This window comes from Macaca nemestrina, chromosome 12 (assembly GCF_043159975.1).
Source record: "Macaca nemestrina isolate mMacNem1 chromosome 12, mMacNem.hap1, whole genome shotgun sequence".
In the NCBI taxonomy this organism is placed as follows: Eukaryota; Metazoa; Chordata; class Mammalia; order Primates; family Cercopithecidae; genus Macaca; species Macaca nemestrina.
Window position 1 is genome coordinate 7,584,091 of NC_092136.1, and position 18,820 is coordinate 7,602,910.

At 41.5% G+C, this 18,820-nt stretch overlaps 1 protein-coding gene across 1 annotated transcript in view; it reads right to left on the minus strand.

The window, feature by feature from the left end:
* Nucleotides 1-18,820, minus strand: part of TOP6BL (TOP6B like initiator of meiotic double strand breaks) — a 103,059-nt gene that overhangs the window by 29,253 nt on the left and 54,986 nt on the right. The window contains exons 6-10 of the mRNA XM_071074209.1: nucleotides 17,061-17,116; nucleotides 16,657-16,728; nucleotides 13,558-13,757; nucleotides 3,811-3,957; nucleotides 1,637-1,783 (exon numbers count right to left, since the gene is read on the minus strand). Of these exons, the coding sequence (XP_070930310.1) occupies nucleotides 1,637-1,783; nucleotides 3,811-3,957; nucleotides 13,558-13,757; nucleotides 16,657-16,728; nucleotides 17,061-17,116 (622 nt within the window). The remainder of the gene's footprint in view (nucleotides 1-1,636; nucleotides 1,784-3,810; nucleotides 3,958-13,557; nucleotides 13,758-16,656; nucleotides 16,729-17,060; nucleotides 17,117-18,820) is intronic.

The following is an 18,820-nucleotide window of genomic DNA, read 5'->3' on the forward strand; positions in this document are numbered from 1 at the left end:
AACCCTGTCTCTATTAAAAATACAAAAATTAGCCAGGTGTGGTGGCATGTGCCTATAATTCCAGCTACTCAGGAGGCTGAGGCAGGAAAATCGCTTGAACCCGAGAGGTGGAGGTTGCAGTGAGTCAAGATCGCGCCATTGCACTTCAGCCTGGGTGACAGAGGGAGACTCTGTCTCAAAAATAATAATAATAATAATCATCATCATCATCATCATCATCCAGTGATTCTGATGCATGTGTTTCATGGACCAGAAAATGAAACCACTGTTTTATCTCTATCATAGATAACCTTTCTGATTGATAACAAATTATCACCCATCTAACAGATAAACACCAAAGGTTCCTTGTTGCATACCTGAATAAGAACAGGTGTGCATTTTTTTTTTTTTGAGACGGAGTCTCGCTCTGCCACCCAGGCTAGAGTGCAGTGGCCGGATCTCAGCTCACTGCAAGCTCCGCCTCCTGGGTTCACACCACTCTCCTGCCTCAGCCTCCCGAGTAGCTGGGACTACAGGCGCCCGCCACCTCGCCCGGCTAGTTAGGTGTGCATTTTTTTAAAATCCACCTGGAAAGGCAGCATGATGATGAAAAGTTCCCAAGCCTTGCTATACATCAGAATCACCCTAGAAGTTTTATTTTATTTTATTTTATTTTATTTTACTTTACTTTATTTTACTTTTTGAGACACAGTCTCAATCTCTTGCCCGGGCTGAAGTGCAGTGGTACAATCTCGGCTCACTGCAACCTCTGCCTCCTGGGTTCAAGAGATTCTCCTGTCTCAGCCTCCCAAACAGCTGAGATTACAAGAAGCCGCCACCATGCCAGCTAATTTTTGTATTTTTAGTAGAGATGGGGTTTCGCCGTGTTGGCCAGGCTGGCCTTGAACTCCTGGCTGCAAGTGATCCACCCACTTTGGCCTCCAAAAGTGCTGAGATTACAGGCGTGAGCCACTGCACCTGGCCTGAGAAACTTTAAAAACATACCAACAAGCACTTGGGGATGCCAAGGAAGGAAGATTACTTGAAGCCAGGAGTTCGAGACCAGCCTGGGCAACAAAGCAAGACCTCCATACAAAAAATAATAATACAAAAAATAATTGAAAAAGTTATCCAGGTGCGGTCGCATACATCTGTAGGCCCAGCTACTTGGGAGGCTGAAGTGGGAGGATCACTTGAGCCCAGGAGTTTGATGTTGCAGTGAGCTATGCTCGCGCAACTGCACTCCAGCCTGGATGACAGAGCGTCTCTAAAAATTAAAAAAATTCTTAAACATACTGAGCCCTGAGCCCCACCTCAGTCCATCTGGAAATCAGAATCTCTGGGGAATGAGCATTTTAGATGCTCTTCAGGTAATATTGTGCAGCTAACATTGAGAACTGCTGATCCCTAGGGAGCAATATATATGAAGTGTCTGCTGATTTCTGGCCAACCAGATCTAGAAACGTCGTCATTTAAGCAATGCATCAATATATGAATCTTTTCTATGGGATATATTTATTTTATTAAGCAGGGTTTTTCACTGAACTTCTTTATTCTACAGAAATATATCTAATTTACATGTGTGCATTACACAAAGTTTCCCTCTCTCTTAGCATTTGGCACACCCAAGCTGGCAACCCCATTCTCTTATACTTACCCCAGATTTCCATTTGCTGGACTGGAAATGCACTGTGGAAATCCACAAAGAGAAAAAGCAGCAGAGTTTGTCCTTGAGGGTCCATATTATGAGACTGATCCCCCTCACTGGATTCCGCCCGATAACTCACATCTGGAAGCACCAAATCTAGAGGACAAGATATTACATGAATTTCTAAGATAAGTAAAGCCCTCGAAATACAAAGTGACTACAGAACCTGTATTCTGAACAAAGAAGGATCTGAGAATAGGAGATCTAAATTCAAACACTCATTTACCCTCCTGAACCTGTTTCTCTATCCACATGATGGAAGCAAATCATAATGATTCACAGGAAGAACATGAAAATAGTAACTAGGTATGTAAAATGCAAACCAAACAACACTCCTTTACATTACTGAGAAGCACTACACAATAAATTAATTGATTCCTTGTACAACTTTCTAAGGCAGGTATGGCTGGTAAGAGGTTAGATTCACCTAAGTGTGATGACAACAGCTAACTTGTGTTACGTGCCAGGTACTGCATCAAATGCTTATGTACTATTTCCACATTTAGACTTTACAACAACACTATTGGATAGGACCTATTCTTATGCCCTTTTACAGATAAGAAAAGAGGCACAGATAGGTTAAATACCTCATTCAGCATGAGCCAGTAAATGGTGGAACTGAGTTCTAGATTTTGCTAGACTGACTAAAGAATCTGCTTTTAGCCCCAGTACTATATATTTGTATGCCCAAATGTAATCCATTGCCCAGTGGTCACTTTCTAGCACCTTGATCCTTTAGAATACAATCAGGATAGTCCTATATTTCAGATCCATGTAGAGAAGTACCTTCATATGGATCCTTGTTCTGTCCTTTAGAGTAATAAGGGAGGGAGATGAAGGGACATTTTCTACATTATCCATTTCCAAAGTTAACTGAGAAAGTTCAGGACCATGAATTGGTAAAAAACTAAACCAGCAAAGCCCAAAAACAAAAATGAAAGAGAAAAGGAGATATGGAGAGCCCTAGAAATTCACCAGTCATATCTCTATTCGAAATCAGTGGAGTCTATCATTCCCTCTAAGATACTGCCCCATCCCAGTAGGCTTCAATCTTCTCATACCAGTCATAGCTGCAGAATACCTCTTCCCTATTGGTCATCTTCCTCAGGAGCCAGAAGACCAGACTACCTTCTAAATTTCATAGGATTCTAGTTAGAACAGTCAATCTCAAAACTGCAACCCCTCCTAGATATCAGCCCATGGTCACATACTCCAGTTTCACAGTTTTATTAGCTCAGTTATTAACCTCCAACTTTTAGCATGATTCACCCAAAGCTGGTATGGTTAGAGTTTACGTGAATATTACAGTCCGCTTCCTAGGCCTAATACTATTATATCTTGCACTTGTATGTGTTTTAATTGTTTCTAAGGAATTTTATGTGATTTTCTCAGTTCATTATGAAGCATTTATCTTCCACAGTAGTTCAGAAGTATCACTGCTCCCTTACCTTTGTAAAGGCCCAGAGTTGACAGATTAGGTACATTAGAACTCTTCTGAACAAGTATCTAACAGAAGGACCAGGAATAGAGGAGGCAGCAGAGGAAGTAAGAGGAGAACCAGTATCAACATGCAATGCCAGGCCGGGTGCGGTGGCTCACACCTATAATACCAGCACTTTGGGAGGCTGAGGCAGGTGGGCCACTTGAGGCCAGGAGTTCAAGACCAGCCTGGCCAACATGGGGAAACGCTGTCTCTACCAAAAATACAAAAAACAATTAGCTAGGCATGGTGGTGGGCACCTGTAATCCCAGCTACTCGGAAGGGTGAGGCAGGAGGATCACTTGAACCCAGGAGGCAGAGGTTGCAGCCAGCCAAGATTGTACCACTGCACTCCAGCCTGGGCGACGGAGCAAGACTCTGTTTCAAAAAACAAAACAAACAAAAACAAACAACAAAAAAACATGCAATGCCAAAACAAGCTCTGAAAGAGCTTTGCCTGTTTGACACCTGTTTGCCTCACTTCAAGTGGTCTCTCACATTTGGCCAGACCCTGACCCTCAAACCCCAACCTGGGCCATATCTCTGGTCATATTTTTATATACACTTTCTATTCGTATTTCCTTTCATTTCTCTAATATTCTTCAAGTTTCTTCATTCCTGTGCAGAGAGAGGGAGGATATACCTCTATCCAAATTGAGATCCAAATTGGGTACCATACACAAATGGTATTTTTTCCAATCAATTAAAGAAGAGGTATCTTTGAAGAAAGTAGTCATTGGCTGCTCCCAAGTTGACAATATCAGAGGCAGACCCAAAGGTCCATATAGAAATATGTGTAGTTGCTAAAGAAAACTGCCAAGTTTTAGTATCTTATGACTATGTATTCACTTGTATAAAAAACAAATATAACCCTGACCTGGTTTACACTCCCATAAATGTGTTATGCAGTTACTTTTTTTTTTTTCTTTTTTTTTTTTGAGATAGAGTCTTGCTCTGTCACCCAGGCTGGAGTGCAATGGCGCCATCTCCGCTCACTGCAACCTCCACCTCCCGGGTTCAAGCGATTATCCTGCCTCAGCCTCCCAAGTAGCTGGGTAGCTGGGATTACAGGTGCATGCCACCATGACTGGCTAATTTTTGTAGTTTTAGTAGAGATGGGGTTTCACTATGTTGGCCAGGACGGTCTCGATCTCTTGACCCCGTGATCCGCCCACCTCCGCCTCCCAAAGTGCTGGGATTACAGGCATGAGCCACCATGCCCAGCCTAAGCAGTTATATACTAAGCCTTTCCACACTGAAGACAGGTGTGAGGCACCACAGATAGATCCACTAGGATCCCCAGAAATTTATTCTGGGTTTAATAAGTGTGAGTTACAGATACAATATTAAGACAGTTTATTTATTCATCCGGTTCACATGATCATAGATTTGAAAGGCACCACAGGTTAACATTGTTTTAAGTTCTAAGATCTTGGGGTACAAAGATGAATATCCAGATAATATCTGTCCTCAAGTTTATCATATTTACAGTATGAGAGATACATAAAAGCTGGTAAGCTATAATACAATGTGATACATGCTAGAAGTATATACAATGCAATATTTTCTGGGAAGTATTTGAGTATACTCAGATTGAGAAGGAAACTTCCTCTGATCGTCTCCAAACCTATTATCTAAAACAAAAGAAGGCATGCCCCTGAAATGGTTTCTGAACTTCCCATTCCCACTCTTATCCTATCTGTAACCCAGGGTTTCTTAACCTCTGCACTAGTGACACTTTGGGCCAGATAATTCTTCACTGTGGTGGGCAGTCCTGTGCACTATAGGATGTTTAGTAGCATCCCTGGCCTCTAGCCACCAAATGCCAGTAGCACCCTTCCTCACATTACCCCCTCCATGACAATCAAAAATGTCTCCAGACATTGCCAAATGTCCTTTGAGGACAAGATTACCCCATTAAGAACCACTGCTTAACCTTTCTTGTCCCCTGAACCAAGGCCAGAGACCAGAATGTGTACTTTCCTTTATCTTTCTTCATTTTCATCCTCTTTCTTATGGGGTAAACACAAGGTATTGTGAAGATTAAAATTCCTACCCAGTGGGCACTGGGGCATTATGGAAAGGCTTTATACCCGTAAATGAAGTCTCCCTCACAAATCTCAGAAGGCATTAACACATGAACTAAGGCTGACTCACTGTTTAGGGCAAGAGGAATTTTAAGATGCAAACTCAGAATAAGAGGGGAGTGTCTGAAGAGCCAAGAAGTGCAGTTGTCTTATAATTGGGTTGTTTAAATCATTTACATGTAATATGAATATAGCTACAGTTGGGTTTAAATCCATCATCTCTTTTCCATTTGTTGCTTGTATTCTTTGTTTCCTTTTTCCTCTTTTCTATTTTTGGATTAGAAATTGCTTTTTAAGTTTTAAAAAGTGTTTTCTCTCTCTCCCCACCTCCCTTTTTTAAGAGACAGGGTCTCATTCTGTTGCTCAGACTAGAGTGCAATGATGTGATCATAGCTCACTGCAGCCTCAAATTCCTAGGCTTAAGCAATCCTCTCTCTGCATCAGCCTCCAAGGTAGCTGGGACTACAGGTAAGAGCCACCATGCTGCCAGGAATTTTTTATAATTCCATTTTATCTCCTTTTAAAGTTATTCATTATAACTGTTGCATTAACCTAGGGATTGCCAGGCTTTATTAGTATACAACTTTAACTTATCACAGTCTACCTTCAAATGATATTATAACAATTCATATATAGTCTAAAAATCCAGTGATATACTTCTACTTCTCTCCTCTTGGCCTTTGTGCTATTGTCACATGTTTTACTTCCACAGACGTTATAAACTTTATATGTTATATTTTTGCAGATCCATGATCAATGAACCCTAAGCATAAGAAATACGAAAAATATAGGCCAGGTGCAGTAGGTCATGCCTGTAATCCCAGCACTTTGGGAGGCCAAGGCGAGCAGATGACTTGAGGTCAGGAGTTCGAGACCAGCCTGGCCAACATGACGAAACCCTGTCTCTATTAAAAATACAAAAATTCGCTGGCCATGGTCCAGGTGCTCAGGAGGCTGAAATGGCAGACATAGAAATCATTTCAGGGGCCTGACTGATTGAACCCAGGAGGCGGAGGTTGCAGTAAGCTGAGATCACACCACTGCACTTCAGCCTGGGCGACAGAAGTGAGACTCCGTCTCAAAAAAAATAAATATGAAAAAAATAGAAAATGATAGCAAAACATGTCACACACACACATGCAAAATTAGCCAGATGTGGTGGTGCACACCTGTACTCCTAGCCACTCAGGAGGCTGAAGTGGGAAGGTCACATGAGCTTAGGAGCTCAAGGCTGTAGTGAGCTGAGATCAAGCCACTGCACTCCAGCCTGGGAAACAGCAAGACCCTGTTCTCTACATAAATGAAGAAAGCCTCAGTGAACTGTGGGATAACTTTAGGTGGCCTAATTCAAGAATGTGTAATTGGAGTCCTGAAGGGAGGGACTTCAAGACTTGTTTCTTAAAGATTTTTTTTTTTTTTCTGGTGAGGTACTTATGAAAGGAAAATTCAAACTCAAGACCCCAAACCACTATGCCAAAAGGAAATAATTTAGCTGAAAGCTGAGTCATGCAAGAAGTTGCCTCTCCTTTTGTTCCTAAGCAGATAGCTACAGATAAAGGGTTAAATACCTCTACAGGTAGCTACTCTTATGTTCTCCTTGTATTATATAAAGGGTCAATTTACTAAGCACAAGACAAATACATAATTGACTATTCCCCTACTTGCTCCTTTTCTCTTGTAACATATGGATTCAATAATGTGACCATCCCCTCCCTCTTTCCCCTCCAGCCTGCATTTCCCTCCTTTAAATACCAAAGACCTCAAAACTATCTTTAGAGAAAGGCACAGGCACATCCTTAACCTTGGCAAAATAAACTTCTAAACTAATTGAGACCTGTCTTAGATACTTTTTGGTTTATATACTCAAGAAGGATATTTTGTGTTTTTAAAAGGACAAAAGTATTTTGTATCTACCCGCATAGCCACCACTTCCAGTGCTCTTCCTTTTTTGGGTAGATCCAGAATTCCATTTGGCATCACTTTTCTTCTACCTAAAAGATTTCTGTTAACATTTCTTATAATACAGGTCTTCTCGTGATACATTCTTTCACCTTTTCTATGTCTGAAAAATTCTTCATTTTGCCTTTTTTCTCTCAGTACTTTCTAAAGATGTTACCCCACTTTCTTCCAGTTAACATTGTGTCCAGTGAGAAATCTGCCATAATTATTTTGTTGCTGTACACATAATGTGTCTTTTTTATCTCCAGCTGCTTTTAAAATATTTTATTACTGGCTTCAAATACTTTGATTGTGACGTGACTCAGTATAATTTTCTTCATATTTCTTACACTTAGGCTTCATTGATCATGAATCTGAAGGTTTATAGTTTTCATTAAATTTGGAAACTCGGGGGTGAGACCCTGTCTCTACAAAAAAATTAAAATAAAAATAAATTAGCCAGGCATGATGGTGCATGCCTGTAGTCCCAGCTACTCAGGAGAGGCTGAGGTAGGAGGACTGCTTAACCCCAGAAGTTCGAAGTTGCAGTGAGCTATGATCGCACCACTGCACTTTAGCCTGGGCAACAGAGCAAGACGCCTTTAAAAAAAATTGCTATTTCTCTGAATTTACACTCACATTCTTCCATATGATGCTAAAAATTTTGGTTCCTAACATTGTTAACATAATTTTTTATCATAAGTATGTATACAATAATTCCAATATAAAATACCAATATTATTCCTAACAATCATGCCACTGAATAAATTTTAAGAGGTCTTTGGACTTCCATTTCATCCTTAGAGTATATCCTGCTAAGAATGTATAGTCAAAACACCATGTTCTAAAGTCTGTTGAATTAATTCTTCTTGTTACATGGATTATAATTTTAACATAATATACAGGTAAGTTTATTACCTTTTATGTTGAGGAATATTTGGATTGGATATGAAATTCTAGGTTGGTAATGGTTTTATTTCAGGACATTAACACTATTAGTCTAACACCTTCTGTTGGAATGGGGAAGTCAACTGCTAATTTGTTCATCTTTTAAAGATGATTTGTCCTCCTGACTGATTTTAAGATTTTCTCTGTTTTTCATCTCTTTAGGTGTATAAATCTTTTTTATTTATACTGCTTGATTATTCTGTTGTTAAATCTGTCTCAGTTGTTTCAGTCATTAACTCTTTAAATATTGTTTCTGCCCCATTTTCTCTTCTCTCTTCTCTTTTTGGACATCAATTAAATACCCATTAGACAGTTTTACTCTTTACTCTGTTAACCCCTTTCTTCTGTATTTTCCATGACTTGTCTCTTTGCTTTATTTTTGCTAAGTTATTGCTAATCTTTAGCTTTTAGTTTACAAATTCACTTAAGTTGTACTTAATCTGCTGTTAAACCTGTGTACCGAATTTTATTCAACATTGGTTATTATATTTCTTGATTCCACAATTTCTGTTTTGTTCTTGTTAAAAGTTATTTCATGGCCGGGCACGGTGGCTCAAGCCTGTAATCCCAGCACTTTGGGAGGCCGAGACGGGCGGATCACGAGGTCAGGAGATCGAGACCATCCTGGCTAACACGGTGAAACCCTGTCTCTACTAAAAAATACAAAAAACTAGCCGGGTGAGGTGGCAGGCGCCTGTAGTCCCAGCTACTCAGGAGGCTGAGGCAGGAGAATGGCGTGAACCCGGGAGGCGGAGCTTGCAGTGAGCTGAGATCCGGCCACAGCACTCCAGCCTGGGTGACAGAGCGAGACTCCGTCTCAAAAAAAAAAAAAAAAAAAAAAAAAAAAAGTTATTTCATCTTTTACAGTTTGTTTCCTAGTAAAATTTTTCAAACTTGCTTTCATTTTCATAAACATAGTAAGCATAATTTTTCATTTTATTTTTTTTGAAACAGGTCTCATGTCACCCAGGCTGAAGGGCAGTGGTGCGATCATGGCTCACTGCAGTCTTGACCTCCTGTGCTCAAGCAATCTTCCCACTTCAGCCTCCTGAGTAGCTGGGACCACAGGCATGCACCATCCATGCCCAGCTAACTTGTCTAGAGATGGGGGTCTCACTGTGTTTCCCAGGCTGATATCGAACTTGCAGGCTCAAGTAATCCTCCTGCCTTAGCCTCCCAAAGTGCTGAGATTACAGGTGTGAACCACTACACCCAGCTAAGCATAACTTTTTAAAGTCAATGTCTGATATCACCAGTATCTGGAGTCCCAGTGGGTGTTTCTGTGACTTTGTTTTTGCTATCTTGTCCTTTCTTACACCTGATTATTTGTGACTGTGCATGTGTGTGTGCATATGCACCATGAGACACTATTTGAAAAAGTGTTAAATAATTGGGAGCACAGGATGCAGTTATTTTCCTCTAGAAATTTTTGTTTGCTTCCATAAGACATCTAGAACTAACAAATCTAAAATCATCCTAATCCAATTTAAAAGTTTAAGATTTTCTGGCCTGCCTAGATGACCAAAAAGTATATACAGTCCATGTGAAGAGTGATTTATTTCAGGTTGACCTTACTCCTTAAAATATAGCCTTCTAGTTATCCCTTGCCCAAGGCAAGAGGTGTTTTTAGCAGCACTCCCAAGCTCAGCAGGTCCTGGATTCTTTGGCCTTCTTGTCCTGCATTGATTTGGAAGTATTAATACATCTTAGCCTCTCAACTGCTTGCTTGAATTGGCAAACTACTCCAGGGCAAAAGCATCTCCCAATGCTAGGCTCAGCTCTCTGTAATTCAAACCTCTCCTAAATCATGGCACAGAAACTCCTCTTCACTAGCTCTTTGATGCTTTTATGATTTTTTCTGTTTGTTTGTTTGTTTTTGGTTTTGGTTTTTTTTTTTTTTTTTTTTTTGAGACGGAGTCTCGCTCTGTCGCCCAGGCTGGAGTGCAGTGGCGCGATCTCGGCTCACTGCAAGCTCCGCCTCCCGGGTTCACGCCATTCTCCTGCCTCAGCCTCCCGAGTAGCTGGGACTACAGGCGCCCACAACCGCGCCCGGCTAATTTTTTGTATTTTTAGTAGAGACGGGGTTTCACCGTGGTCTCGATCTCCTGACCTTGTGATCCGCCCGCCTCGGCCTCCCAAAGTGCTGGGATTACAGGCGTGAGCCACCGCGCCCGGCCTCTCACTGTTTATACTTTTCTATAACTTCATTTACTCCTACAGCTTCAGTCATATGACAATAACAATTATTAATATTATTGAGTACTTGTTATATGCTAGGAGCTTCATTCACATGGATTATTATACTTAATTCTAACAAGCAAACAAACCCCAAAAGAACAGAAAACCAATTTTTGCAAGAGAAACTAAACTTATAAGTATCATCCTCATTTTAAAGCAGAGGAAGAAAAGGCTTAGGCTGGTTAAGTAAGTTACCTACAGTCACACAGCTAATTAGTAGTGAATCCAGGCCGGGCGCGGTGGCTCATGCCTGTAATCCCAGCACTTTGGGAGGCCAAGAAGGGCGGATCACGAGGTCAGGAGATCGAGACCTTCCTGGCTAACACGGTGAAACCCCGTCTCTACTAAAAATACAAAAAATTAGCCAGGCGTGGCAGCAGGCGCCTGTAGTCCCAGCTACTAGGGAGGCTGAGGCAGGAGAATGGTGTGAACCTGGGAGGCGGAGTTTGCAGTGAGCTGAGATGGCGCCACCACACTCCAGCCTGGGCAACTGAGCGAAACTCCGTCTCAAAAAAAAAAAAAAGGTAGTGAATCCAACATTTACCCTACTGTGCCATGCTCTAAACACAGGACTACACGACTCTTACCTATGGAGGAAACTGAGACTCTAAAATTCTGTATCTCTAAATCTGACCATTTCCAAGATCCAGACCAAATTCCTATATAGCTCCTTACTATGTTCAAAGCATATCTTGAGGCACCATAAACTCAACATGTTTAATGTCAAACTCATCTTTATCCCCCAAATCTGCTATTAATTTTTTTTATCTTGCTGAAAGTATCATTACTCTGTCAGTTATCTGTGGAAATTTTGTTTTGTTTTGTTTTGTTTTTTGTTTTTTTGAGACGGAGTCTCACTCTGTCGCCCAGGCTGTAGTGCAGTGGCCGGATCTCAGCTCACTGCAAGCTGCAGCTCCCGGGTTCACGCCATTCTCCGGCCTCAGCCTCCCATGTAGCTGGGAGTACAGGCGCCCGCCACCTCGCCCGGCTAGTTTTTTGTATTTTTTAGTAGAGATGGGGTTTCACCGTGTTAGCCAGGATGGTCTCGATCTCCTGACCTCGTGATCCGCCCATGTCGGCCTCCCAAAGTGCTGGGATTACAGGCGTGAGCCACCGCGCCCAGCCATCTGTGGAAATATTTTTAATAGCTTTATTGAGATATAATTCACATACCATACAATTCACTCATTTTAAATGTGTAATAAAATGGATTTTAGAATATTCAAAGAGTTGTGCAATCACCACCACCATCAATTTTAGAACATTTTCATTACTCTGAAAAGAAGCCCCTCCAGGCCGAGCACAGTGGCTCATGCCTGTAATCCCACCACTTTGGGAGGCCGAGGCTGGTGGATTGCTTGAGTCCAGGAGTTTGAGACCAGCCTGGGCAACATGGTGAAACTCTGTCTCTACCAAAAATGCAAAAATTAGCTGGGCATGGTAGCACATGCCTGTGATCTCTAGGAGGCTGAGGTGGGAGGATGGTTTGAGTTTGGGAAGCAGAGGTTGCAGTGAGCCGAGATTGTGTCACTGCACTCCAGCCTGGGCAACAGAGCCAGACCTTGTCTGCAGACCAAAAAAAAAAAAAAAAAAAAAGCCCCTCCATCAACTTTCTGTCTCTCTGTATTTGCCTATTCTAGACATAGAAATCTGATATCAACCTTAGATGTTCCCTGCCCCCAATCTCTCCCTACCTTGATAATGAACTGGTTACCACATTTTGTTGATTAATTCAGGTAATAAGTCTGGCCTTTCCAAGCCTACCACACTTTAGATTCAAGCACTCATTATTATTATTATCTTTTCCTTTCTTTCTTTTTTTTTCTTTCTGAGGCAGTCTTGCTCTGTCACCCAGGCTGGAGTGCAGTGTCGTGTTCTTGGCTCGCTGCAGCCTCTACCTCCCAGGTTCAAGTGATTCTCCTGCCTCAGCCTCCCAAGTAGATGGGACTACAGGCATGCACCACCATGCCTGGCTACTTTTTTTTTTTTTTTTTTTTTGAGATGGAATCTCACTCTGTTGCCCATGCTGGAATGCAGTGGCCGCAATCTCGGCTCACTGCAACCTTTGCCTCCTGGGTTCAAGTGATTATCCTGCCTCAGCCTCCCGAGTAGCTGGGATTGCAGGTGCCTGCCACCACGCCCAGGTAATTTTTTTATTTACTGAGATGGGGTTTCACCATGTTGGCCAGGCTGGTCTCGAACTCCTGCCCTTGTGATCCATCCGCCTCAGCTTCCCAAAGTGCTTGGATTACAGGTGTGAGCCACCACACCCAGCCTAATTTTTGTATATTTAGTAGAAACAGGATTTCACCATATTGGCCAGGCTGGTCTCAAACCCCTGACCTCAAGTGACCCGCCCACCTCAGCCTGCCAAAGTGCTGGGATTACAGGTGTAAGCCACTGCACCCAGTCGTCAAGCACTCATGATTTTTAATCGAGTTCACTTACTTATTTACTTAGTATTACTAACTTCTGTCTCTTATCCATACTCTATAATGCTGCTAAAGACTTCTCCCAAAACATTCGATGGTTTTTGTTTTTGTTTTGTTTTGTTTTGAGATGGAGTCTCGCTCTGTCACCCAGGCTGGAATGCAGTGGCGCAATCTCGGCTCCGCCTCCCTGATTCACACCATTCTCCTGCCTCAGCCTCCTGAGTAGCTGGGACTACAGGCACCCGCCACTACGCCCGGCTAATTTTTTGTATTTTTAGTAGAGACGGGGTTTCACTGCGTTAGTCAGGATGGTCTTGATCTCCTGACCTCATGATCCACCCGCCTTGGCCTCCCAAAGTGCTGGGATTACAGGCGTGAGCCACTGCACCCGGCCACATTCAATGGTTTCTTACTGTACAGAGAATAAAGTTCACAATCCTTAGTATGGCACTCAAGATCAACCATATTCAACTCCAGACTACTTTTCTAGCCCCATCTCTTCCTCGTGCACCATTCATTTCAGGCTTCAGTCATATTGGATTGTATGAAAAATGCATGGCATGTGTCACATTTTACAGTTTTCAGTTCCCTGGCAAAATTTTCAAGCTTGGCTTTCACATTAGATTATATGTTTTTACACAAATCATACATATTTGTAGATGCAGAATTCACATACTAAAGGCTTTCCTAAACTGGGATATAAAAACCCATTCTAAAGATAATTGGATGGAACTTTTCATCAAAAGGATATGGAAACTGAATAAATCCTGTTAAGCTGGTTGGAAGAAACCTTTGGGCTGGGGCACAGTGCAGCTGCTGGAGTCAGTATCAGTTCTCCCAACAAGTCCATGCCAGCCACGTCTTCAGGGATGAAAAGTATTACTGGATGTCCTAGCACAGGGTGAATTCTGCTGCAGTGTGATTCAATTGTACCAAAATTTGGTCTACTGTCAGAAAACAGACAAGTCAAATTTAACGTTTTTTCCTCTTAAGAAATTATTTAAAAGAACGTTCAAAATTATTTTTATAACCTCTAGCATATGTATAACCATATAACGTGCCATATCAGTTTTGTTGGAATAAATAACTCATGTCTCACTCAGGGAATCACAGCAATGGAAATAATACAAAAATTGGCATTTCAGAGATGGTATCATGGCTCCTGCTTTTGCTGCCACTAATGGATGCTTCTTAGTTTCTCTTTTAAAAAGCATTTTAGACCCGGTATGGTGGCTTACGCCTGTAATCCTAGCACTTTGGGAAGCTGAGGCGGATGGATCACTTGAGGTCAGGAGTTCAAGACCAACCTGGCCAACATGGTGAAACTCCCTCTCTACTAAAGATACAATAGCTGGGCGTGATGGTGCATGCCTGTAATCCCAGGTACTCAGGAGGCTGAGGCAAGAGAATCGTTTGAACCTGGGAAGCAGAGGTCGCAGTGAGCTGATAATGCGCCACTGTACTCCAGCCTGAGCGACACAGTAAGACTTTGTCTCGAAAAATAAATATTATTATTTTATTTTATTAGAGATGGGGTCTTACTATGTTTACTAGGCTGGTCTCAAACTCCTGGCCTCAAGCAATCTTTCTGCCTTGGCCTCCCATAGTGCTGGGACTACAGGTGTGAGACATCATGACCAGCCTGTTACTTATTCTCAAGTATATTTCCTCCACTAAAATTAATCTTTGGTTCTGGGCAAATTTTCAAATTCATTCAAAGGTCAGCATTGTGTGAGGGGGTCCATGAATCACAAATGGCCTAAAACTGGCCCCATGATACTTAGAAGTCTGCTCTCATACATGCTACACCTTCCGCTGAAGAGGTCTAAGGTTGCTGTTTGATAGTAACAATGAGAAAAAAATCAGGCCATCTTTCTCTCCTAGAAAGAATCTAGTAAAATTTTGTTACTTTCCAATAGCTCTTTTCTAAACAGAGAGAAAATAGTCAACCTGAGAGAGCTGATTAAGAATGAATTAATTAATTAAAAGAGAGGAAATATTAATGACCCTTTTCCTTTATCTCTAATCAGGTCATCCAAGGAAACACATCTACAAAAATTGGCTCAGAGGCTTAAACTTCTGTAAGTACAACTATGATGATAAGCTGCTACCTGTAAGGATTGTTTAGTATTAGAGGATCACTAAAGAAAGATATGGGGTGGGAAAATTATAACCTGTATATTAAATGACAAAAATGTTCTCATCTGAGGTGTAATTTTGGGTGAGAATAAGAAAACAGACTAAAAACCAAGGGCAGTCTCTTTAAGCCTTAAGAGACTCTGACTACTAGTGTTGCCTCTGGGCACATAAGAGGCAGAAACTAATGAATAAAGACTAAATTAGGGCTGGACACAGTGGCTCACATCTGTAATCCCAGCTCTTTGAAAGGCCAAGGCAGGATGATTGCTTGAGTCCAGGAGTTTGAGACCAGCCTAGGCAACACCCTCATCTCTACAAAAAAAAATTTTTTTCTTAGCAGCATATGGGCTGGGCGCAGTGGCTCACGCCTGTAATCTCAACACTTTGGGAGGCCGAGGTGGGTGGATCACGAGGTCAGGAGATCGAGACCATCTTGGCCAACATGGTGAAACCCCATCTCTACTAAAAGTACAAAAAAATTAGCCGGGCATGGTCACGTGCGCCTGTAGTTCCAGCTACTCAGGAGGCTGAGGCAGGAGAATCACTTGAACCCAGGAGGTGGAGGTTGCAGTGAGCCGAGATCTGCACTCCAGCCTGGGTGACAGAGTGAGACTCCGTTCCAAAAAAAAAAAAAAATTAGCAGCATATGGTAGCATATTTCTGTGGTCCTAGCTACTAGCTACTCGGGAGGCTGAGGTGGGAAAATGAGCCCAGGAATTCGAGGCTGCAGTGAGCTATGATGGCATCTGGGTTGAACAGAGTGAGACCCTGTCTCAAAAAAAGAAAGAATAAATTAATTGGACTTAAGCATATGTTAGGTCTTTTCTTGATATAATTCATTTTCGCTTTGGATTCTGTGGTAGTAAAATGGCACAGGAAGGCAAGACAGAAGGGCTCTGTGTGTTCCATATTGTTTACCACCTCCTCCATGGATTTTTTACATTTTTTATTATTACTATTTTTTGAGATGGAGTCTTGCTCTGTCACTGGAGTGCAGTGGCGTGATCTCGGCTCACTGCAACCTCCGCCTCCCGAGTTCAAGTGATTCTCATGCTTTGGCCTCCCAAGTAGCTGGGATTACAGGCATGTGCTACCACGCCCAGCTAATTTTTGTAATTTTAGCAGAGACGGGGTTTTGCCATTTTGGCCAGGCTGGTCTCAAACTCTTGACCTCAAGTGATCCATCCACTTCAGCCTCCCAAAGTGCTGGGATTACAGGCATGAGCCTGTGCCTGACCAGATTTACTTTCTTGGAGTCTGAAGAAGATGGAGATGGACAGAGAGATGATTTCCAAACCTATGCAAAATGCTGATGCACAAAAAATAATGTACAATGAATTCCTTTGTATTCATACTATCTCTCTAGCCAAGAATTCAAGTAAAGTTTTAAATTCAGTCTTCTCTTCTCATGCCCAAATGGGATTGGAACTAGCAGGGTCTGTTTCGTTTCATTTACAGAAGAAAATAAGGCCTGGAGAGAAGAAGGCACATGTCTTCAGGTCATTTAGAATAGATTCAAGTACATAAATAACTTAAAACAGCAGTTTTCAACATTAAAAAAAAGTTTTACTTCTGCTTTTCTTATAGAGAAGCTGACACCTGGCACTTATAAATGACAAGTGAGACAATTTCCAATTTCTACCCACATTCATACTCAAGAGAGGAGAGTAAAATATGCAGAGGGACAACAAGGCTTTACGCCTTCACCTCACATAATGCTGAGAGTCGACCACAAGAGCAATTCCATTCCCAAGGTTCAAAGTGGGTTCATTCTCTACCCTGCAAAGCAAAGCAAAGTTAAGCCATCTCTCAAATATTCTAAAATCAATCTGTTTGACACAAATTTTGGCCCATGACTACTACCACCCCAGTGATTACTAGAATTCAGTAACTAATTAACCAAGGGGAAAATGGTAATATTTAAGTTTACCCCCTCTAGAGACAGGGATGAATCTACTAAAATAATAAAATGTGGGGGTGTCAGAAAATTAGTTTCAAGGTGACTTTGGGTCAAGATATCAAACTGTGAATCTTTTGGAAATAGGACAATAATAGCTGAGAAAAACTGCAGAGCCACAGCATCATCTTAAGCCATAGACCTAAGAACTTACCCAAAGATCTCTGTGGAGAGGATTCCATTTACCTTTATACTGAAATTAAATCTGATCTGCAAAACAATAAATTAAGTGTGAGATTTAACATGAGCTAAGATACAGATTAAAAACTTCCATATCTAATCCCTAAAGAAAAAGGATAAGTTTAAAAATTTTTAAATTAGTATTACTTTTAATTGATAAACTATAACTGTATACATTCATAGGGTACAGTGTGGTGTTTTGATATATGTATACAATGTGGAATGATTAAATCAAGTAGATTAACATCTATCACATAACTTACTAGCATTTTTTGTGGTGAGACATTTGAAATTTACTCTCAGCTATTTTGAAATACATAATATATTATTATTGACTATAGTCACCCCCCTGTGAAATAAGATTCTAAAAACTTATTCCTCCTGTCTAACTGAGACTTTGTACCCTTTAACTAACAACTCCCTGTTTCCTTCCTTGACCCACTCCCAGTCTCTGGTAACCACCATTCTATTCTCTACTATGAATTTGATTTTTTCAGATTCCACATATAAGTGAAATCATAAAGTATTTGTGTTTCTGTTGATAAAGAAAATGTGGTATATACACGATGGAATACAGTTAGCTTTTTTTTTTTTAATTTTTTGAGACAGGGTCTTACTTTTGATATTCTATCAAAATTTCTTGGCCAGGCATGATGGCTTACACCTATAATCCCAGCATTTTGGGAGTCTGAGGCAGGTGGATCACTTGAGGCTAGGAGTTCAAGATCAGCTTGGCCAACATGGCGAAACCCCATCTCTACTAAAAATACAAAAATTAGCTAGGTGTGGTGGTGCACACCTGTAATCCCAGCCACTCAGGGAGCTGAGGCAGGAGAATCACTTGAACCTGGGAGGTGGAGGCTGCAGTGAGCCAAGATCAAGCCACTGCACTCCAGCATGGGTGACAGAGCAGAACCCTGTCTCAGGGAAAAAAAAAAAAAAAAATCCTTATTTGTTCTTATAGTCATTTTAGAAAAGGAGATAAACAGCAAGGTTTATTATCTAGGTTTAACAAAAAACAAAGCACAGAGGAGGGAAGAGGCATCTAAAGTGATACAATAAGGCAATTAAAAAAAAAAACCAAAAACTGAAAATAACCCAAAACAAAGCTCTCTCTATCCAGAGGTTTCTCAGCTATAACACATAACCATCATTAAGATTGCCTTGGCCGGGTGTGGTGTGGCTCACACCTGTAATTCCAGCACTTTGGGAGGCCGAGGTGGGTAGATCACCTGAGGTCAGGAGTTTGAGACCAGCCTGGCCAACAAAATGAAACCCCATCTCTACTAAAAATACAAAAATTAGCCAGGCATGGTGGTGCACACCTGTAATCTCAGCTACTAGGAAGGCGGAGGCAGGAGAATGGCTTGAATCTGAGAGGCAGAGGTTGCAGTGAGCCAAGATCACGCCACTCACTAGGCAAGAGTGAGATTCTGTCTCTCAAAAAAAAAAAAAAAAGATTGCCTTGGGCCAGATGTGGTGCCTCACACCTGTAATCCCAGCATATTGGGAGACCAAAGTAGGATTGTTTAAGCCCGGGAGTTAGAGACTAGCCTGGGCCATATAGTGAGACCTTGTCTCTCTAAAAATAAAAAATAAAAATAAATAAATAAATAAAACTGTCTTAAGGACATAGAAACCAAATCAATTCAATATTGAAAGTTGAAAGTTGTCTTTTTTTTTTTTTTTCCCCCAAGACAGGGTCTCACTCTGTCACCTATGCCGGAGGGCAGT